This window comes from Gavialis gangeticus, unplaced genomic scaffold (genome assembly GCF_001723915.1).
Source record: "Gavialis gangeticus isolate Ggan-Ray unplaced genomic scaffold, GavGan_comp1, whole genome shotgun sequence".
NCBI classification, from domain to species: Eukaryota; Metazoa; Chordata; order Crocodylia; family Gavialidae; genus Gavialis; species Gavialis gangeticus.
Window position 1 is genome coordinate 19,910,997 of NW_017729011.1, and position 16,193 is coordinate 19,927,189.

At 54.3% G+C, this 16,193-nt stretch overlaps 1 protein-coding gene across 4 annotated transcripts in view; it reads left to right on the plus strand.

The window, feature by feature from the left end:
* RXRA (retinoid X receptor alpha) overlaps positions 1–16,193 on the plus strand; it is a 206,647-nt gene that overhangs the window by 139,197 nt on the left and 51,257 nt on the right. For all 4 annotated transcript variants that reach the window (XM_019510776.1, XM_019510774.1, XM_019510775.1 and 1 more), the window contains exons 2-4: positions 3,272–3,537; positions 13,537–13,687; positions 14,276–14,455. In XM_019510776.1, the coding sequence (XP_019366321.1) occupies positions 3,328–3,537; positions 13,537–13,687; positions 14,276–14,455 (541 nt within the window). In that variant the 5' untranslated portion in view covers positions 3,272–3,327. The remainder of the gene's footprint in view (positions 1–3,271; positions 3,538–13,536; positions 13,688–14,275; positions 14,456–16,193) is intronic.

Genomic DNA, 16,193 nt, shown 5'->3' on the forward strand with positions numbered 1-16,193 from the left:
GCGCCTCCCTTTTAGCTAGGAGACATTCCCGGATGCTTTTGGTGAGCCGTGGGGGCTTGTGTGCCCTCCTGCTCCCTTTGATCCGTGTTGGGATTACCTCCCTTTGGGCTTGGACGATCGTCTCCTTGAGGAGCGACCACTCTCCTTGGACACCTGGCTCCCCTCCCCTCTGGGACCTCAGCGCTTCCCCGACTATCCTCCTTAGCTCATTGAAGTCCGCGCTCCTGAAATCTAGGGCTGCTGCCTTGCTGCCGGCCTTTGCCACCCTGCGCTATATTTCAGGTGATGATCGCTGTCACCCAGGTGGTCGAGCACCCGCAGCCCCCGCACCAGGTCGTCATCCGTGGCCAGCACCAGGTCCAACAAGGCGTCTCCCCGGTGGGGCTGTGCACCTCCTGGGTTAGATGGAGGTCCTGCATTTGGGCTAGGGACCTATGTGAGGGGTCAGACCTGGCTGACTGCTCTTCCCAGCAGATGTCTGGAAAGTTCAGGTCCCCCATGATGACCACGTCCTTGGACCTAACGACCTCCGTGAGCTGGCTGAAGAGTTCCTGGTCTAGCTCTTCCCCGTGGCTGGGGGGTCTGTAGTAGACCCCACCGTTAAGTCTCTTTCCCCTCGACGGCCTTGTATCCTAACCCAGAGCATTTCCATGTGCCCCTCCTCTGACTCTGTGCTACCTGGTGAGGATGTGTATTCCTCCTTGACGAACAGTGCCACCCCCCACCTTTCCTCCCTGTCCTGTCCCTCCTGTACAGCCGATAGCCCTCGGTATTCACCGCCCAGTCGTGCGTTGGGTCCCACCACATTTCATTGAGCCCCACTATGTCCGGGCTGGTGTCAGCTAGCAGGAGGGGAAGTTCCTCCTGCTTGTTCCCCATACTACGAGCGTTTGTGTAGAGGCATTTGAGGCCTCCTGTGGATGTGTGCACTGGCCCCCTAATCTCAGCATTGCCCGGGTCCCTGTTGCTTGCCTGGCTGTATGTCTGCTCATCGGTCTAGGCTGGGCTGTACTTGTGAGTGCTGCTTGGTTTAGCGGTCCAAGGCTTCCTCCGCCCTCGTCTTCCCTACCCCCCAACGAGCCTAGTTTAAAAAATGATCTCCTCAGGGAGGGAGCCTCTTTCTTAGCCCTTGTAATCCTGTTATGTCTACAATTTGGGGAAGCCAACGGAAAGCGCGCTGCCTGCCAGACACAATGGGCACCGCCAGCCTACAAGGGATTACGAGCTGTGGTCGGAGCGCTCGGTGCAGAGATGACACAGCAGCCCTTTGTCTGGCTCATTCCCGGCGCTCGTCTCCTGGCTCGGGATGTTTCGTGTCCCCCCCATCCTGGTGCCTCTTCGCGCGGGGAGACCCACGGAGGGGGCTGCCACTTCCCCAGCCCTTGCCGCAGCGAGGAGGCCCGCAGATGTGCCCAGTGAAGCGGCCAGTGGGACAGCCGGTGGCGACAGCCTTGCAAGGAGGCAAAGGCAGCATCTGAGTTTAGCACGCCACTCATACGAGACCTGCATGGGATGGGGATGCTGCAGACCCTGGTGCAGACTGGGTGTATGAGCTTTGGAAAGAAACACCGCTTTCTTTCCAAACGTGCCTCTCTGTTCACGTGCGTGAGCCTGCAGTTCAGTGCTTCAGGCCCCCCTCATACGATATCAATGCCCCCCTGGATTTATTTGTGGACAAAGGATGCTCTTGGTTGCAGCCTGTGAGGGTGGAGGGATGGCCCTGTTCTTCCTGGGGTCATATTTGGGCCCAGTGCATTGCCTAGCTGTTCAAGCAGGGCCCCATCACACAGGACCGGTGTAAATCAGCGGTAACCCAATGGAGCAGGTATTATGGGCGTGGCAGAGACCTGCTGGGTTTGGTGCATCGACCCTCAGGCAAACCACCTTCCAAAAGACCCCGCTAACTTCAGAGCCCTGCAAAATGGGTCTGGCTCCGCCAGCCTATAGTCACTTCTGAATTTCAGGCCTCTGATTTGCCAGCTGCAGAAGTGGGACAACAGCAGTGGGACACACAGAGGAGAGAGAACAAGCGTGAGGACCCCCTAATTGTCACCACCCCGGCACAGCTCTGAATGGGGGCAGGCGAAGCCCTCCCCTGCAGCCCAGAGCCCCAAAAGTCTTGCCATTCCTCTTGGCAGCCTTTGCAAAGGCCCATTATAGAAGCCTGCTTCCCCGGTGCTTTGGGTTGTTTTTCAGGCAGCGTGACAGGATGAGGAGGAAATGTGCCAGGAATGACTCCGAGTCTCCTCTCTAGAGAGATCTGGAGTCTATTTTTAAACTCCTGCTCCCCCCCAACCCTGGGCCTGCAAAGGAGTTAGGGGGGCAGGCGGGAGGTTCGCAGCCTGGCAGTCGCCGCTTGCAAAAAACACCTCCGCAAAAGCGAATTCCAGCTCAGAGGCCTGAAGCCGCATGAAGCAAGGCAGAGGGAGTGGGGCATCCTCCTCTCCCCGGACCCAGTGTGGACACACAGCTGCCTCCTCACAAACCCACAAACACGTCACCTTCTCCATGCACACAGACACACAGAGTTCCCCACTCACAAAAAATAATGCACGCAAGTTGGGAAACACTCACCACACCCCCGTTCTCCTCCCCCCTGCTTTCCCTTTGCAAATATAAACTGCGGGCGCACACATCCCAAGCAGACACATGGACACAGGCCACAAGCTGGGATACTCTTTCCCTGTTACAAACATCTCACCTCCCCCGCAAAGACACGCAAACGCTTCCCTCTGCAAGCATAAAACACACAACGCACGTGCTCCCCTCACGGGGGTGCAGAAATGCACCCTGCCACCTCTCAAGCACGCATGTGAACGTGCACACACAGTCTGCATCCCACGTGGACTACACTCATACCCCCACACAGAGATCCAGAAGTACATCCTAGGTTCAAGATCCTGTGTCAAGTCCTGATTATTTTCCTTCATAGGAAGGTGGCATCTAGAGGCCTCAGACGTGGAGCAGACTTGTGCTAAAACACACGAACAAGGAGATGGTTGTGATAACTGTGTCATATGCAGCAATCCCAGCTGCCCAGCCGTTGTCAGAGGCTTTTAAGAGATGGTGCCGTATCAAGCTGGGGTGGAAGGTGCCCGATGTAGGGGCTGCACTGACTTTTGCACCGGAGAAAGGTGCTGAGAGAGGAAGCCATGGGTGGCTGAGTGTGGGGAATGGAGTGGGGATGGGGGCTGGCACCTGAGTGCTTGGCGCCATCACTAGACCATCGTGGAGGGCGTTTTAACCTTGGCCTTTGCTTTGTGTCTTGCAGATTTCTCCAACCAAGTCAATTCCACCTCCCTGAACTCCCCAACCAGCCGGGGGCCCATGGCTGCACCTTCCCTCCATCCATCCATTGGGCCGGGGATTGGCTCCTCGCTGGGCTCAGCGGGCCAGCTCCATTCCCCCATTAGCACCCTCAGCTCCCCCATCAATGGCATGGGCCCTCCCTTCTCCGTCATCAGCTCCCCCATGGGACCTCACTCTATGTCAGTCCCCTCAACCCCCAACCTGGGGTTTGGAACCGGCAGCCCACAGGTAAGCCAGGAAGGGGGAGGCAGGGGAGACAAGATTTATGGATAAGCAAGAGGGGAAAAAATAAACAGGAATGGCCGGCAGGTTTCTTTTGGGGAAAGGAGCAGCGATCTTACCCCACCCACAAAACTGGAGGGGTGGCGAGACCCGTCCTGAACCATGCCAGTGGCATCCCTGTCTCAGGTCCTTCCAAACATTAGTAAAAGTTCCTTGAGGTTGCATCTACATGGGATGCTGACTGCGCAGGAGCTCGTTACTGCTGTGCAGTAGCATCATGTGGCACAAAGAGCGGCACTTATTGTGCAGTCGTAACGAGCTCGTGTGCAGTCAGAGTCACTGAAAAGCTGTTCGGGGATGCCATCGTGCAGTAGCCCCAGTTCCTGTGCAGGCATTTAGTACTTGTGCATGTGAGTTGCACAGTAACAACCGTGCAGTCAGCTGTGTCACACCCCCAGCTCCGCGCCTGAATTTTGGGAGGACTCTAACCAAGGCAGCAACAGGAGACTGAATTTAAGAACCAGGCGGCCTGGCTTTCCTCTGCGTTCTGCTTGCTGGAAGCCCGGGACTTCAGCGGAGTCACTCCCTGTTTAAACGAGAGGCGTATCAGACCCCATGTATAATGGTGGGCTTCGCTTCAAAGGGTCATGGACACAAGCTGCCTTGCTGGGCTTCCTGTCTTTGGGCAGCAAAGAAGCAGGGGAGAGGAGAAAAGATGACTCTCTGTATTCTGGGATAAGCTGAGGATCTTCCCTGTCCTGGTACAAATTGGAGCAGCCCCTGGGCTGCTCTAAACTGCGCCTTTGCTGCAGTAAGCCCTGTGGCCCAGGTAAAATATGGGTTGCATGTAGTACAGTGCGGCCCCCTCCCCCTGTGCTGCATTGTAAGCTCCTTTCCGATGGTGGTAAGATGACCAGGGGACCTTTCTTTATGCCAGCGGCATTCTCCAGGACTTTGTTCTGCCCTGCTCGTGGCCGTTTTACGCTGCTTCCCCCTTCGCTCCCCGGCTGCATTTGCTTCCCTTTTCTTCGCAGGGGAGAGCGGTGTGGAGGAGGGGCTGGGCTCTGCTGACTGAAGATTATGTAAAAACCTCCAGCTATAAAGAGATAAGCCTGTTTTAAAAATAGCAGGCGCTGGGAGGGCTGGCGGGGCCCTGCCACCTGTTGCTGGCTGGCTACGGGGTACATGTTTAGCGAAAGGGCAGATTAAGGAATTGGCTCCCACCTGCCGCTCGCTGCTGGTTTATTTATTTCAGAGCTGCTCTGGGAGTCAAACACCTGCCGGCGCCTTTATTTTTGTATTAGCCTGATTTATTTCTAGGGCTAACACACTAGGGGACATTTTGTGCGTGCCTGGGAGGACAGATAATGTGGGGCAATAGGAGTGGTCCCTCGGCAGAGCCCATCCTAAATCAGTCTGAGCTGTTTCTACCTGGTTGTAAGTCGCTGCAGTGGCACGGGACCAGGTTGGGCAGTACTTGGCTGCTGGTTCACGGATGGGAGGAAAACCAGTTGCCTCTATTCAGGGACCGTGGCTGGGCCTGATGGGGCATAGTGAGGCTGTGAAATCACCAGGGTGCTTGCCATGCTCCCTTTCTCTTGCATTCTTGCATCTCCCCATCTCCCCCCCGCCTATTCCAGAGTTCAAGTCCAATGCCGTGTGAACCCAGACATATTCCTGCCCCCAGCATGGAGTTAACCCTGGGTTCAGCAGGGCAGACAGGCTGCTGGAAACCAGGAGAAATAGAGGCAAGTGTTGCTTCGGAGCCAGCCACTGCCCAGATAGTGCCATGAGAGCAAAGCCAAGGCTGGGGGAAGATGTGAAGCTGTGGGAATGCACGAGCAGTGAGCGAGGCAATGCGGGCAGGGTTTCAGTGCAAAGCCGCGGCTATTTTGGGAAGCCGAGACACACGGGCCAAGGGAACCGAAATAAACAGGCACCGCAAGGAAAAGAGGAATTGAGCCTAGTGGAGACCGAGTGCCACGGCATCGCTGGGCCCCGACGGTCCCTGTCATTTGCTCATGCTCGGTCTTAAGTGGTTTTCCTGGAGGAGACATTTAGGACGTTTTCAGTCTACTGGGTTTTTCCATCTGTCCCCTGTCTGCAAGCATTAGGCCCCTATCTTGGCAGTGGCGGGAAGGAGCTACCTGAGCCAGCTCGAGAGGGAGGGAGTTCCCAGTCCCGCGTGCACAGGAGGATGGAGGGAGGCATCCTCCCAGGGAGGAGGACAGCAAAGGCAGGAGTACAGGAGTGGGCCCCCCTGCCCATCATGGTACCAGTCCACAAAGCGCTGGGGTTAATGAAGTGTGTGCTCCTGCGCTGCCGAGCGGAGATGGCACTGATGGAAGGTGGTTTGAATCAGATGGCAGATGCCACTTGCCATCAGGCTATGCCTCGTTAGCTCTGGAAAGCCAGCCGAGCAGAAGGACACTGGGAGGACTGAGGTGTGCAAGGCGAAGTGCTGGGATTATGCAGCCCTCTTCTTGGCGACCCACAGGGTGGGGGTCTGGACACTCACGCTCTGCTCCGTGGAAAATCTGGTCCCAGCAGCATTGATGGCTATGCACAGGGGGGGCAGGATGCTTTCGGTGGCACTGCACTAGGCCAGGGGTGCTAGGGAAAGGTGCTGGCAGTTTGGGCCAACTGTGCCATCTTTCCCAGCTGCATCCCTGCTCCACTTCGGTTCCCTCGGAGAACTTGAGGACCCTGCCGCGGCTGGCGGAGGGGCTGGGCATAGCACAGGCGGGTGCCGTGCCAGCTCCCCTGGCAGCACAGCTTTGCCGCTGCTCACTCTGACCTTCAGCTCCTGCTGTTCCAGGTCCCACCCACGCTGCTCTGCAGACGCACCTCGCTGCTGACCTGCGGTGACCCAGTTATTCCACTCCGGGGCCTTCCCCAACTCTTGCCAACGGGCTTCACTCTTCACCTCCAGTGCCTCTTGCTATTCCAGTTCTCAGGCCCCAAACAGCTCCGCTGATCTGACCTGCCACGTCCCCTGTTACTCCTCTCTTGCACACACCAAAAGGGTCCCCTGCAAGCAAGGCTTCCAGCTCAAGTGCCTTGACCCACCCCGATTCAGCTGTTCTTAGGAAAAGTAGTGCCGCCCCTCACACGTCCTCGGTTTTCTCTTCCAAGTTACTCCAAGATGATTTGCAAGCATTGCAGCCTGAGAGATCCCCTCTGTGCGTGAGATGCCAGGACTGTCCCCACCCCCCCATTTTAGGGATGGGAAAACTGAGTGCAGAAAGGCTAAGGGGTTTATCTTGGGTTGTAGAGCCAGCTTTTTTCAGCTGGGCCCAGCACCCAGGAGCATCTGTTGGGACCACCCACAGCACATGACATTTTCCTGAAACTAGTGCCACGGCGAGACAGGTGGGGTTTATTATCTTTAAACGACCCTAGAAGGTGTCTCTGGATGTTAGATGTTTCATTGGAAAGAAAGAGAAAAGTGACCTCCCGGTCTCCTTCTCACTCCCTCTTTTTGCTCGCGCGAGTGTCGTCATGCACAGAAACAGAAGCAATAGCCTGTGGGTTGGTAGCAGACCCCCTTTTCCCCCCTCAACAGCAGGTCTGGAGAGGCCTGGGAGAGGTGAGGAGTCATGAGATGTGGAGTTAGATCGTAGTCTCGGTGTTGCCTCAGATTATCGGACAACAGTTTTGTTCTTTTGGAGGATTCCTCGGGACTATCTGAAGTCTTTTAGCTCTGGCGATTGCCAGGCCGGAGCGGATGGGACTGCATCAGCAGAGCTTAAAAGGAGATGCTCAAGCTAGAGGAAGGGAACCCAGGAGCCCGGCTGCCCAGGGCAGTTCTCGTTCTAGGCCGCGCTGCCCTGCACCCGTGGCACCCTCCGGATATGTGTGCGCCAAAAGCAGAAGTAGGTGCTGTCAGGCGCTTGGTGTGAAGCCCTGGGCTGGGCTCGCTGTCTCTCTCACCATGGCTCCTTCAGCCTTTGCTTCACAGCCTCAGGACCCAAGAGGAAGGAGCAGCAGGCGCCAGGGGAGAGTGTGGGAACCGAGAGGCACACGTGTAGCACTGCTGTGGTTTCAGGAGGTTGCCGAAAGAGGAAATAGAGGCATTTTCCCATCCATGGGCACTGACTCAGCAGCTGGTTGGGGCTCCTGCTGACTCATCGGGGCACACTAGCCAGCTTGGGGACCCAAGGGACGGGGCACAGGTGCTACTGCGGTGTCACCAGCCTGGCACTTGGATCCCAGTGCAGTAAAGGAGAGTCTTCCCCCACGGAGCTGCCATTTCTACCAGCCCCTCCCATCCCTGCATGCATTAAATCCTCCACCCCTGCCATCCAACAATGCTCGACTCAGTGGAGATCACTGAAAGAGCCCTAGTCCCTCCAAGCTCCAGTAGCAGGCTGATGTGGAGAGCAACACACAGGACCCCTGGGCTAAGCTGACATCCTCAGCTCTGGGAAGGGCATGCTCCTAGCAGCCAGAAGCATGCATGCTTGGTGCTTCCTCGTCCCTGCACCCACATGCCCATGCCACAGCTTTGCCCACTCGCGATTGCCATCACCGATCCTTGTGGAGCTCGTTTAGTGACAGCGATTTTGAAGACGGGCTGCAACCAGCGGCAGTTCCTCCTAGGGAAGACTGGTCAAAATAGCATTAAGTACTCTAGCCAAATAACCTGCTCCAAGGACCTTGTGTCCTCATTTTCATGCTCCAAGGACCTTGTCCTCATTTTCAAAGCATTCATTAGGCCTGTCTCCTTGCAACAGGACTGAGTCTGATTGACATCAATTGGTGGGGTATAATGGAGCACATATTTACAGGGGCCTGCAGTGCACGCTGCAAGATGCATTTCTTTCAGGTAACACTCCACCTTCAAAACACCTGGCTGCCCACCAAGGACTGCAGCAACGGTAGATCCACGAGCACCGTAAGGGACCTGGGACAACAGAGGGAAGGCTTCCAACAGGGCAGGGGGTTGGACTTGATGATCTGTTCAGGTCCCTTCCGACCCTAGAAACTATGAAACTATGAAACTGGCAGCTGATGGCCTTTGACGTTAGCGTGGTGCCCAGACACTTGGCGGGCAGGGCTCGGGTCTCTTGCTCTTTAAGGAGCTTCTAAAACTATGGGGAGTTCAGAAAATGAAACCTGATATGGTTTGTCAGAAAACTCTCGTGCAATCGTTTTAGTTTGACCTCCCACGCAATGGAGGTTGTGTTCTTGCATGAAGCCAGTAACTTCTGGATGAAAGAGAGCATCTCTTTGAGAATCCATGCCACCCATCCAGCCAGATCTCAGGCGACAGAGGACCCATCTCATCTCTGAATCGGATTAATGAGAGGCCTACGGCAAACATTTAACAAGCAGAACGTGGGAAATGCGTATCTACCCCTCCAATCCGAGCCTGTTTTGTTGCTGCTTCTCCTACAGGGCTAGCGAATTGTACATTCAAGTCATTGAGAGGGCAGAGACCACAGATTTTCCAGGAACGCTCCGGTTGATGCTCTTGCAGGAGGTGCCTCACACTCAGCAGCATTGTTTTTATGTTTCAGCTTCTCTTCCCCGATCTCTCAAGGGCAGCTGACAACAGCGGAGTCCGAAGAGGGAAGAGAAGAGATTTTTCTACCGTGCATGTGTTTCCTCGTATTGCGTAGGAAACGGGGCAGGCAGCCGAAAGGGGACATTGGAGTGGTTCAGAGGAAGTCTTAATGAAGACAGGATGGAGGAGGAGGAGGGGTGGAGCAGGGCTGGAGAAGACAAGAGAGCCCTTGTGCTGACTCAGGGGAAGAGCCGAAGGTGGAATTTGAGGAACCAAAAGTGCATGGTCATTCACAGGGAAAAGAGACGGCCAAGGGTGGGCTAATGCAGACAAGCACCGTTGCCCTCTGTCGGAGGACGTCAGAGCAACTCTGCTGTGTGTTCAAGGCCGGACCCTGCAAATAGCCAGCAAAATGCCTGGCCTTCAGCTTGGAGGGATGGCTGGTGCAGGGGGGTGGCCCTGAGGTCCACCCCGATCATCCCTGTGAAGCCTGCAGAGCAAAGCTGCAGTCCAAGGTAGATGTGCTCCAAGCTTATTGCTAGGGAAGGTGGTGACGGTCATCCTGGGACCCCGCAAATCCCGCTGTCTGTCTGTGCATCTGTTCATCCATCTGCTGACTTTAGCCTCTTTTCTACCTTGTAGAAAATTCATAACAGCAGCTGTCTCCCAATGCCTGAAGAAGGGCGTTTGTGTCCGAAAGTTTGAAAAAGCAATCAGGACTCATAGGACAGGTGATCTCTTTTATTAGACCAACTAGATTTTTGCAAAAAAAAAAAAATTTAATCCTTAACTGCAACCCTTTGGGCATCAACCCCGTTCATCAGGCACTGGAGAAAAGACTGTAAAAGTTCTCCTGGGTAGAAATGCAAGTTCATATTTCATAGGATTTCACCGAGGAGTCAGTAAATGGAAAACTCCTCTGGGCAGGCATTTCTTAGTTGTTAAGGTGTCTCTGAGCTCTGTTGTGAGGCTCTGTGATGATGCAAATGACCTTGAACAAAGGCAGGAGCAGGATCTCAGGTTTCAGGTGGTCAAAGATGCTTCATCCTTGTGACACTATGAGGATTTCATTAAAAAAATTGGCTAAAAGAATTTTTTTTTGCAAAAGTCTAGTTGGTCTAATAAAAGATCTCATCTCTACTACGAGTCCTCATTGCTTTTTCCTCTAGACCAATATGGCTGCAACCTGGATACCTGACCGAAAGTTTGAATATAACTTTTTCCAACTATTTAGTTGGTCTGTTAAAAGACATTACATCTACCCAAAGAACTTTGCCTGACTATACCCTTCGGTTATGCTTCATCCCGTGATCATCACCGTGGGAAATGAGTGCCCATTAAGTTTCAATCCAGTCTCACGTGTCAGTGAGATTCATGGACCTTTGAGACCTTGAGGGATTGGGCCCGTGGGTCTGAATGATCTGTCCTCACCTATTGATGGCAGGAGCCTTGGTGGGAGATGGGTGGGATGAAGTGTTCCCTCTTGCAGGTAGGTCCAACCATGCCCTGGTTCGTGACTATTCATCAGCTAGACCCACTCGGGTAGAGCCAGAAGCGACTTTGGTGATTATCTGCTCTCACCATTTGTGACCATGGGCCGCAGGACTTCCTTGAATTAGCTCCTACTTCCAGTTCAGCGGTTGTGAATGAATGGGAGCCTCTCAAAAAAACACCACCATCCACTCTTGATTCAGGACTAGCTGATGGGGGAGAATCCCTCATTGCCTTCGGTAAGGTCTTCCGATGGTCAATTATCCTCCCTTTTAATAACAGGCACCCTAATTTTAATCTGAATTTTTCTGGCTTCCGTATCTGGTCACTGCACCTCTGTCTGATGGATTCAATAGCCTGGGACATTTTTATTTGCCATATAGGTGCTTAGAGAGCATGATCAAGTCACTATTTCAACTTCTCTTTGGTGAGCTAAGGAAATACAGAGAGCGCTGAAATAGCCTTAGAAACCTCCAGCAGATGCCAAACCAACCCTTAACTCTATTGCAAGAATCCTACCCCCCTGCCCTGTATTATATCACATAGTTAGGCCAGAATCTGTCCTCAAGTATTTTGATGCAAATGCAGAGTAAATCCTGTTGACTTCAGTGGAATTATTTTGGGTTCACACTCCAGAAACTGAGACCAGGATTGGACCAGGAGAGTAGAGGGCTTGACCCAGAGATCCATGCCGCCAAAAAGAGAAACTCCCATCACTTGAACGGCATTTGGATCAGGCCTGTAGGACCTGGCCATCACCTATAAAGCTGCGTCTTGGATGCTGGAGCCTGCACAGCTGATTGGAAAGCCACAAACATGCCTCGTGCCAGGCAGGCAGTCAGGCTGATAAGGATAGGAAGAGAAAGCCTCCCTTTCCCTTCCAGCCTCTCCCAACACATGTTCTGTCTCATCACTTTGGGCCTCCCCTGAGATGACACGTCCACACAGAGGAGCCAAAGCTGTTTGAAAGAATCCATGAATTCGTGACCGAGCAAAATAGTGGCCGCAGGAAGGACTCGGTTGTAGTGGCGGTTGGCTTCTCAGACGGGAGTCGCCTATTCCCCATTGGCATTTGTGATGCTTCCATAAAGAACGGGACACATTCCTCTAGCGTGGGATAGTCTTATGTCTCTCCCCCAGTGGAGTCTTCTATCAAATAATTTTACCACCTGGAGCAAAAAACACAGATGAAGACCAAAACCCTGGTTGAACCATGATAATAATAGGAGGCATGGCTGCACGGTACTAGGAATAATAACTTGCAGATTGGAAAATTAGGAGTCAGCTCACTTCTCTGCTGTGTTTCCTACATGCCCTCCTAGAAGTTAGTTAGGGTAGGTGTGAGGACACAGAACCTCTGGCTATCTCGATGACTGGGAGTAGGTTAACCAAAGCAATGCAGAGCTCCCCGGGGCTAATTTACCCCTTTGTCTGGCAGCACCTGAACTCCTAGACACAGTGGGGAGCACAGCATTGCCCTGCCCTGGTGGGTGTCGCAAAGAGCAATGCACAAACCATGGAGAGCTGCTTGTTCCCATATTGCAGAAACGGATCCGAAACCGCAGCTTGCCAAGTGCTAGGCTGTAGGCCTGCCTGGCAGGGGTGTGCTTCGTAGCGCGTTTCTGCAAGTCCCACCATCCCCTCTGCCCTTCTTGCTGCCCTGATGGGGACAGAGAATGAAGAGGACCTGGAAAAGAGAAGGGAAGGGGAATTGCTTGGAGTCTGCATGCAGAAAAGGAAGGGGAGTGTCCTACGAAGCAGGCCTATTGCTGGGGTGACCTGTAATTCATCCTCTGAGGATCCTTCCCTTCAAGAGATAATGCTAAAAGACAGCCTATAAATCCCCCCCAGTAAAAGCAGCCGGGCTGCAGTGTCCTGGTCTTCATCATCCCCAAGCCCGACCTCACAGCCAGGAGCCCTCCCCCAGATAATCACTGCAAATCATTTTCTCTGCTGCGAGTCCCGAGGCAGCATCTTCCTCACGTGCCGAGATAAGGGCTCTCCCCACGGAGGTGGGCGGAAAGGAATCTGCCTGCCCATTAAATCAACCGGGAACGTGGTTTACAGGGCCAGCTTATTAGACAGTGGTGTCAGCCCTTCGTAGTTCCTCGGCTTTATAACAGGATTAGCCGCTGTCCCTTCCCCAGGTTGTAATGTGAACCTGGGATCTGTGTATTCATGGAGGCATGATGTCATCCGGCTGCACGGATTAATTGCCCAGGTCAGCTGCCTACAATGGGCTTGGCTCTGTGCTGCTGACTCTTGTTCCACAGCAGGGGATCAGAGCACAGGCCTTTGATCTCCGGAGACCTACCTTGAGCTCCCAGGATGCTGGCGATTTCAAGCTGGGTTAATTCGGACTAACCTCTTTCCCAGTTGCACCTAACGGGGGCCAGCTGGCATTGTCTGCAGGATTTGGATCAGAGAAGGAAGGACCAGCCCTCCATTCAGCTCCCTTCCCAGAGGTGAACAGTGTCCACAGAGCTCTCTTGGATAGGGTGGGGCCCCCCTGCAACCTCTGAGGCCTGTGCTAATGAGCTTTGCAAGCTGATTATGTCTGCTCTTTATTGGATAGGGTTGTTGTGCAAAGGTCAGGTAGCAGAGGGTTGCAAGCCAGGATCAATTTGAGGGATGAGGACTGGGAATAGAAACCAAGTGTGGAAAAGCCAAGGGCTTACAGGCTTGGATGGAGGTGAACCGACAGCTTGGTAAGTCCTGGGCCTGTCAGGTCAGGGTGAGGTTTATTGGTAGAGCTGTGTGGGACACTGGGTCCTCAGGTGGCAGCTGCAAAGGAGGTGCAGGGCTGGAGCACAGTCTTCCCAGTTCACACATCCCCCCTTCCTCTTCCTCCCGTCCCACCAGGGAAAGCAACCCTGCTCCAGACGGCTCATCTGTGTCGTTTCCTGCATCCCAGATCTGAGTCCATGTGCACGCGCAGCACACACAGAAGGGGTGGTTATTCTCTCCTCGAACGTAACCAGTCTCCTTTGCTTCCCTCTGTGCAGCTCAATTCTCCGATGAACCCTGTCAGCAGCTCAGAAGACATTAAACCGCCCTTGGGGCTCAATGGGGTCCTTAAAGTGCCAGCACACCCCTCAGGAACCATGGCCTCTTTCACCAAGCACATATGTGCCATCTGCGGAGACCGATCTTCAGGTAAAGCCTGGCGCCTGGCTCCAAAAATGCTTTACAGGGGATGCAAGAGGGTGGAGGAGGTGGCCCCCGGGGGAGGATGAATTCCTGTCCTTGGTCTTTATTTGCCTATTTGGATGGTCACATGCCTTGGTTCCCTTAGGGCAACCCAGTGCTTCAGTTTTGTCTGCCATATCTCGTCACCTGCCCTTCCTCTCTGCTTTGGGTAGAGCAGGCAGCAGGTTCAACTCCACTGCCTGGGCCTGGAGAGCTGAAGGGCCCCTGTTGGTCCTCATGCCAAGTGGGGATGCTGGGAGCAGTTTCTTGAGGCTTTATGGGAAGTAGGTAGGACAAATGAAGCCTCCGGACATGTCCTGTCACCTGCACGCACCCTCATCACAGCACCCGGAGACACTCCGACATGCTCATTTGGCCACCTTGAGGCCACGGGGTCCCTCTCTCCGGCCCTATAGCTCCAAATCCCATACTAGACAAGCCACAGCCCATGAAAACCTGGAAGGGATGGAGGGAGAGGAATAGGGGGAATAGCTGGGTGCCCCTCTGGTGGGCCCAGTGCCCAAGCAGCCTGCCTGACCTCTCGCTCCTCCGCAGGTAAACATTACGGCGTGTACAGCTGCGAGGGCTGCAAAGGTTTCTTCAAGCGCACGGTGCGGAAAGACCTCACCTACACCTGCCGTGACAACAAGGACTGCCTGATCGACAAGCGCCAGCGCAACCGCTGCCAGTACTGCCGCTATCAGAAGTGTCTGGCCATGGGCATGAAGCGAGAAGGTAAGGGACGTGGAGCAGCAGCCTCCAAAAAGCAGCCGCGGTGCTGCAGGTTCAGGTGATTCCTCCATGGGCTGGCTGTCAAGTAGAAGCTCCCTCCTCTTGGTATCCCTACAACATAACCGGCACCAAAGCAATACTTCAATGCAGGGCTGAGCCTGAGTGCAGCCAGTGGCATGTGGCAGAGATCTCTCCAGGCCATCTCTGCTCCGAATCATGCTGTTGGCTGATACCCAAAGGGTGGGTTTGCTCACCTCTCTTATGTATATTTTGCCCTGGCTTCACAGCTGTGACTCCACTGGCCCCAGAAGCGATGGGGCAGACGGAGGCTAGCTTACATACCAATAAGTGGGCATGATAGAGGTAGGTTGTGAGACGCACCAGATCGTGAGGTTGTAGTGAGAGGTCTCCTGAGATAGCAGTGCCACTAAAAGTTGGCACAAGGCAATGGATGGCGAGGCTAGATGGGTGCCCGAGAGCAGGATGCTGCTCTGGGCGACTTGCTTTGTTCTTTCACTATCGAGGAAACTTGTATGAGCTTCTTCCCTGCCAGATTGCCACTTCCATCACTAACAAGCAGCAGCCACGTCCCTGGATTGTTCTGACCTAGGTAGCACCCAGCTGGGCACAGTGTCATAGCGACGCACTTTCCTTTTTCCAACCCAAGCCTCAGAAAAGCCAACACCACAAAGGGATGCAGCAAAAGAGGGCTGAGCAATGTGAGATATTGTTGAGTGGCATTTGCTGATGCATTTTAAAAGACGCTTTTCCAATTCTCAGACGGCCGTAAAGCCTGTAGGAAGGGGTGAACTTAGGGCTGGCTTTTAAGGTAAAAAGCTTTTGGATTCAATTTATTTTGGATGACTAAGATTGCTGTCTGGTTCAGCCCGTTGTTTTATACTCAGCCTGATCTGAAATGACGTTAAATCTTGGAAAATGGGACACTGTCATGTTTTTAAAAAAAACCATATTGTGGCAGGGCACTGGGTGTGCCTGCCACTTTAAGGCCCTGGAACTGGCAGCCTCCAGGTGCCTGAGGAGGGCAGCCATTTTGGGCTCAGGGCTGCCTATATAGATGAGGCAGTTGGGCTGTTGGGGGAGAAGTAACAACATCACCCTTTCTCTGGGTTCTCCTCCACAGATGTGGGGAGCTGGGGTACCTCACACCAGGACTGGTGCCTCAGGGTCTCACAGGGGACTCTCACTCCCCCCCGGGCAGCAGGTCATGATACTACAGCCGGTGTTATAATTGACCCACACTCTGCCTCCCAACGGTGGAGGACTTACTGCGTCAGGGCTCAGCTCTCGCTATCTCCTGGGTGTGACCGGAAACTGCACCCTGCCGGGAGTGGGTGGCCTGGTGGGGCTCCCAGTGGCGCGGGAGCCCCCAGGAAATGCCAGGCCAGTGACCACCCCGGTGAAAGGCAGGTCGGGGTGCCTTAACCCCTAGCCCTCACCTTGGGGTGGGTCGCGGTACACTGGAGGTAGTTGTGGGGGTTTGAGACCCCGAGGAGGAGAGTTGGGGCCAGGCATGGCTATGGCCACCTGAGCCCACCTGTGCAGTGAAGCCCCGAGACCCCGAGTAAAGGGGGCGTTACGAGCAGTGTGGAGCCCCCAGTGTGAGGGAGGTAGTGTGTGGAGTCCCAGTGTGAGGGGGGCAGCATGGGGAGCCCTGTGAAGGGAGAGGGGGGCTCAGCTAGAGGGCGAGAGAGCTGAGTCCTGACCCCAGTAAGTCCTCCAA